General features: G+C 45.0%; 1 protein-coding gene across 1 annotated transcript in view; it reads right to left on the bottom strand.

Moving 5' to 3' along the window:
• Positions 1 to 1,501: 1,501 nt before the first annotated feature.
• The window catches only part of NYX (nyctalopin), a 5,984-nt gene continuing 827 nt past the window's right edge, over positions 1,502 to 6,658 (bottom strand). Inside the window, exon 3 of the mRNA XM_006015667.2 lies at positions 1,502 to 2,910. Coding sequence (XP_006015729.1) covers positions 1,502 to 2,910 — 1,409 coding nt within the window. The remainder of the gene's footprint in view (positions 2,911 to 6,658) is intronic.

Raw genomic sequence — 6,658 nt, forward strand, 5'->3', positions numbered from 1 at the left:
TATAACTCTGCTTGGAAAATCCGCTGGGACCCCTTGCTGTCACTTACCTGTGTTTACCTGTCACTTACCTGAAACCCCAGTGGTGGTGATCCATTGTAGAGAATAAGGTTTATAGTAATATATATATATATATCCGAGTATATATACTGTTATACATGTATATCTGTACCTATGTTTATATTTATGTCTATTTTTATGCATTTATGTAAATATTAATAAATGTGTATATTGTTTAATATTGGCCTGGCCTGACCTGGCTCTGTAGGGAGCAGGGAGACTGCACTTAGCTTGCAGTTCTCTCCCACAGCACCTCTACCTACTGACAATCTCCTTCCATCAGAAAGGGGAGTACATACCCTGGATACACCTGGGCTACACTTCTTTTTTTGTGGGAACTCATGTCTAAATACAATTTAGCAAAAATATCAATTTTGTTGAAATGACAGTTTCTGACAGAAAACTGTCTTCATGAAAACTTTGTGGATGGATTTCCTGTACATGAGCTGGTTAGGGGTGTCCAACTCATGTGGCCCTGCCTGTCGGATCTGGACCACATAGCTCCTTGCAGCTCCAGCATCAGGGCACCAGCTTTGCAGCACAACTGCCAGAGCTGCTGCATTAGCACAGCTCCAGAATCCAGCAGGGTGAACGTCACTGCTGCCCCGCCCTTCTCCTGCCACCAGTTTTAGTCACTAATGCAGACCAAAGACCCTACAAATTCAGTAGTGAGCAAAGGGTTTGTGGGGCAAGCAGCAGCAGCATTCACCCTCTGGATTCTAGAGCCACACCAATGGAGCAACACCAGCAGCTGTGCTGGCAACACCTGCTGCAATTTAACCCCATGGGCAACCCTGATCTAAAGCACTGATGAGAAACTCCTGACTGCGGCCCCATCAAAAGCATTGTTTTCTTCCCAACTGCAATTTCCAAGTGGATAATAAGCCATAGATTTTAGCACAGGCTCCCAAGCTGTTTACTTCTCATCGCTATGTAGCTCCACTGTGGTGAGTAGAACTGCACCAGTGTCACACATCACAAGCAGAGGATCAGGCCCTAATGATCTACAGAAGAGGTTCATATTTTACAGCCCAGTCCTACTTCCATGAATGCCAATGGAAATTCATCCCTGAATGTCCATGACACCAGGAATGGTCCTACATGAATAAACGATTCAGGTTTATCTTGATAAGGAGACTCTTCCAATTCACAGCTGGAAGAGGAAATCAACTGGTCCAAAGATGCCTGTGTGCACAAACTCTTTGCTATTGAGCTCTGACAGTGGACATGGGGCTTTCAGATATTTAAGAGAAATACCCTGCCTCAAGAAGATTGTACAGCTCCCCAGGAGAGACCCATGCCAAAACCTCAAATCCAAGCAGCCCTTGAACTGTGAGGAAGATGTGGGGCCAAATCCACATCCAAACCCAGCAGCAGAAACTCTTCTCTAGTAGCTACATGCTACAGACTTCCTACATAGCACTGTGTCCAAGGGACTTGGGGGTTATTTAGCCTGCAGAACAATCACTGCTTGAGCTGCAGTGAGTGGCAGAAGCTGAAAAAAATAGGTGATAGATGTAGTATGGTATCCTCCTACCCCTGAGGAAACCCCATCAGCCAATCCATCCAACTGGGTGGTGTTGGTGAACACTTCAGTGGTGTTCGACACCTCCCCAGGAGGCCCTTCCTGGAGCAGAAGCTTAGAGATAAGGCTGCTGAACTTGCTTTCTGTGGTAGAGTGAGGCTCCTCCGTTGGGGTGGGACTGTAGGAAGTGACATTTAACTCCACTGGGTCTAGACAGTAGCCTTCTGGTGATCTGTCAAAAAGTACATCCATCAAGTCAATCCCAGCTACTGAAGATGGGGAGGCACAAGGAATATCCCTGACGAGTCTGTAGTTCTCCATCCACTCTTTCAGCCATTCAAGCCTGCAGTCACACTCCCAAGGGTTCCGGAAAAGATAGAGCCTGCCCAGGAAATAGACTGGCTGGAAGACAGAGAAAGGCAGGGTGGTCAGGTCATTGCTGTTCAAATGCAGCGAGATGAGACTGGTTAGGTTTTCAAAAGCTCCTTCTTCGATGTAGCTGATCCTGTTTCTGTCCAAGTGGAGAATTTCCAGCTCAACCAGATCCTGGAACCAGGTGTGGGACACATTCCTGAGAAAATTCCCACCAAGACTGAGCATTTTCAGATGCCTCAGCCCACTGAAGGAGTTTTCTGGGAAGTCACTAAGTAAGTTGTCATTCAGGTAAAGGTATTCCATTTTCTGGCAATCCTGAAAGGCTCGGTCATGAATAACATTTATTCTGTTGTCCTGGAGATTAAGATACTTCAGCCTGGTCAAGCCCTGTAGAGAATTATAGGCTACAGCTTCTATCCTGTTTCTCTCTAAGTAAATGTGGGTCAAATTCTCCATGCCCCTTATAGCCCCTGGGATCCTTCTGAAATTGTTCTGAAAACAGAAGAGCTCCTGCAGGGCTGGGAGCTCTATAAAAATCCTATCCGGGATGTTGAACAGATTGCAGTCAGCCAGGTCCAGTTTGATGAGCCTTTTGAGAGGGGTGAACGTCCGAGTGTGCAGGTAGCGGATGTATTCGTTGTGGGCCATTTTAAGCTCAGTCAAGCTGGGCAGCCCCTTGAAAGCTCCAGGAGTGATGAAAGAAATATTATTGTGGTTGAGCGACAGGGATTTGAGGGAAGGCAGGGTGCCGAAAGCTCTCTCTGAGAGCAATTTAATACTGTTTTTATCCAGGTTGATAGAGGATGCTTCACAGGGGAACTCACTGGGGATCTGAACAAGGCCGGCACGATCGCACAGGACAGAGCAGCTCCGCTCCTGGGTACACATGCAGTTGGTGGGGCAGGAGCGCACACAGGCCCACACTGCTTGGATACAAGGGACACAAAGGATAACTGGAAGAGAGGAAAGCACCAGAGCCACACAGGTAAAGTGGGGGGCGGGGAGAAGTGGGGATGAAACAGAGGCAATTGGTAAATGTTAGTTATGCTTTATGCACACATCTCACCAGACCATTAATAATAACTAGCACAAGTTTGCTAACTGAGAGCAATGAACTTCCATTGAAGTGCCCAAGAGAAGGGTGATTTTTCTAAAGAGCTTACCTTGGGGTCCTACAGCAGGGGCATAATCACTCTCAAATCCTACTGGATTCCTCTCAAATGCATGACTTGTTTGCATACACACTACCCATGACTCAGCCTGTCTCTGGGGACAGGGGAAGTGGCTGCAGTGGGGGTGGGCGAATAAATCAGTTGGGCAGGGTTTTGGCTCTTGTCTGGGGGCACTGCAATCAGTTCTGCCAGCTGTCAGGGAAGAATAAATAGTTGTCTAGGGAGTTTGATTATCTGTAATTGTTGCCTATCTTTTTTTATCCCTGTGATAAACCCACCCATTATGACACTTTTCCACTAGTCCTTGGGCAGGCATTTTAGTATAAGAGGGACAATCAGCTGTTATTTGTAAGCTGACCAGCCATCCTAAATATTTCAGGAGTGGCCCAGAGTTCAAGTCTGTATCTCATAAGAGTGCCTGAAATGGTAGTTCTGTTCTGCCCCAAATCTGGATACTGTGTTCTGCGTGTTTCCCCAGCGTCAGGCAGCGTCATGCTAGAATGTTGCTCCATACATGCAAATGAACTCTGCTACTTACTAACTGGCTGTATTGCAAGGGTATAGCCATGTTCATGTAGCACTAATTAATTCCATCTCTCAGTCAGTCCTGAGGCTGCACCGACCATTGGGGCACCTTTGATACAATTCTATCTCTAGCAATATTAAATAACTTGCTCACATTACCATGCTAAGGCAGCTACATTAAACTATTTCTGCTTCTGATTACACTACTTCTGGTCCTGAAGTCTGTAGTGGGCCTTGGATCTCCAGACTATCCCCAACTACATCTCAAGTTTTGGTGCTGAAATGTTGGACATCTTAGTTAAGGGCGGCCATTCCCACAATGGAAAGGCATGGGTCAGGAATGTCTTTGGGACACTTGCTCCTCAGTCTAAATATTTCATAGTAAAGGTGGCCTTCTCTTCCTCCAGCAAATAAGCATGACTCACTGCCCAGTGCTCAATGCTTCCTATTGCCTGGACTAACTGGGAAGTGCATGGCTCCCTTGCTGTTTGGCTGTGTGGTTAGGACGAAGCAGATGGATATACACAGATGCACAGGACAGCAAAAGCTCCATGCCTCAACTCAAACAGGAGGCCACTTAGACCTCCACAGACAGATGTGTGTGTGAAGAGAAAGCCCAGGAAGCAGGCAACCTGAAAAGTAAAATCTTTAGAGAGAAAGCTAAAAACAGATTTTTTTATTTTTTTTTTGGTAATTGCTCTCTCAGGTGTGTCCCACTTGTTACTCAACTGGAGTGTGAAGCAGCATCTGAGAGCTACCGATGTAATCACTTGAAGAAAATTGGTTGTATTGCTTCCCACTGAGTAATCTGTCTACTGCAGTTTGTCATCTCTCCTACAGATGCTACTTTTCCATTATTTGGGCATCAGCTTAATTGCTAACCAACTTTATTCTAGCACAGTGGTGTCACATATTTCTTGGGGGGCTCCTGGCTACCAGAATAAGCTAATGGAATATTTTGACTATTATAGTATCTCATAACATGACAGTAATGGAGGAGACCACTCTCAGGATTTGTGCTTTCAACATGTAAAAAGGAAGCTGTCAGACTGAACTGTGCGCAGTTGGATTTGCTCCCCTTGGGAGGCTCATGGTGCAGTGCTTGTTGGCTGTGATTGCCCTTACATGGTTTGGTTTTTGTTGTTTTTTTTAAGACAGACAACTACTGATGGTGATCATGTTCCTATCATGGTTAAACCTCATGTATTGACTGAACTGTTCTTTGAACCTTCCCCAAGTGTTTTCTACATTCCAACCCTGTTTAAAGGTGACCTGCCTGGAAGCTTTTAAACACACGAGTTGTACCCTCTTTTGCTTCTTCAGGCACCAATCCAGGAAGACAAACCTCATGGCAGGCCCCCACCACTGACATCAGTGGATCTCCATGTGGGCACAAGGGCTGGCTGGCAGGTATCAGGACCACCTAATGTCTAAGGTATATGGGAGGGGGCTACATCCCAGAAATATATGATATGATGTGATATTTTTTTTCTATTACAGATGCAGAACCTGTCTAGCCTGGAGACTCCAAGGTGACTAGAGAAGTAGCAAAATGGCAGCACTATAACAACAGGAGCAGTACAAGCTACATATTTGAAAGTGGAGTGGGATTTTTTTTTCAGGCTTTTTTTCCCCCTTAACCCTATTTAGCTGCACTGACTAATTAATATTTTGAATAAAGAATGTCCCTTTTTTAATTCAGTGCCCAAATCCTTTCAATGAAGGCATTGAATATCTCCTCCAGCAAAACGAGATAAAAAAGAAGCAGAATGAAAAAGGAAAAATTCAGGATTTTTTTAGAAATCATAAAGAATACAAAAGCACGATCCCTTTCAAAGCAGTCCCTTGCATGTCATTTTGAAGTCTGGTGAGGGATCAGCAACTTTCAATCCCACATGTCCACAGCAGACCTTTTTACTTCAAATTGCCTTGCAGATGTAAATAACAGTGGATGTCAGGAAAGGAATAGGGCATAGTTCACTCTCGAAATATCCAGTTCACTGCTCTACCTCTATAGTATCCACCCCTGCCACTGTTGGAGACAGGATACTGGGTGAGATGGACCATTGGTCTGACCCAGTATGGCACTTCTTATGTAAGAATTTCTACTACACAGATGTGTAAAGTGAGATACAGGGAGATTATGGGTATGTCTAAGCTGCCATCTGATGATCTTAGTGAAGTTCATGGGGATATACCCATGAAGCTCAGATATTGAGCAGGGTAGCTGCAGTAGCAGGTGGCTTATCATGAGCTAGCCATGCAGGTATTTACCAGCATCCTGGGAGGCCTCTGAAGCCCACACCAAGCTAATGCTGCTGTCACTACTCTGCTGTTGGTACCCAAGATCACTAGTTAAAAGCAAGGTTGAATATGTCTGCACCTTTGGACTACAGTGGAGACATATCCTAAGTGACTGTATCAACCACTTTTCCCGATTCCCTGTTCACCTTCTAATCACTTGATTTGCTGAAGAAAATGTGAGAGTCCAAATCAAATAAAGTTGTTTTCTAGCCTGCTGAGCTACTAGGAACTATTAGTTCTTTGTGCTGGATGTAGAGCTGCTGCCAGCAGCTTGCCACAACACAGAAGTCTGCATTGTCTATTTGCAAATAAATCTCCTTAGTCTGCCTAACATGCAGAATCCCTGACTGGATGCAGTCCAACCTTGGCAGACAACATCCTTTAGCCAGAAAGAACTGAGAAGAACCCCTTCTCTGCAGTACTTTGCCCTGTCCTTTTTGAACAGAGGTGTTCTACCCCAAATCACGCAGCCAAACACCACAGACCTTTGGGACAGGTCAAAATTCAAACCTGAAAGATGGTCTGGATTTTGCACCTTAAGCCCATTTCTATTCTCTTCTGAAAGCAGATCTATTTTCTTAAAAAAATAGGAATGGCACTATTCTGCTGCCCTTGTACCTGTCCAACAGAAAGGTCCTAATTTTTCTTTCTTTTTTTTAAGTAAGTGGGGAAAAAGGGAAAATGCTTAAGGCTTCAGCAG

Source organism: Alligator sinensis, unplaced genomic scaffold (assembly GCF_000455745.1).
Source record: "Alligator sinensis unplaced genomic scaffold, ASM45574v1 scaffold243_1, whole genome shotgun sequence".
In the NCBI taxonomy this organism is placed as follows: domain Eukaryota; kingdom Metazoa; phylum Chordata; order Crocodylia; family Alligatoridae; genus Alligator; species Alligator sinensis.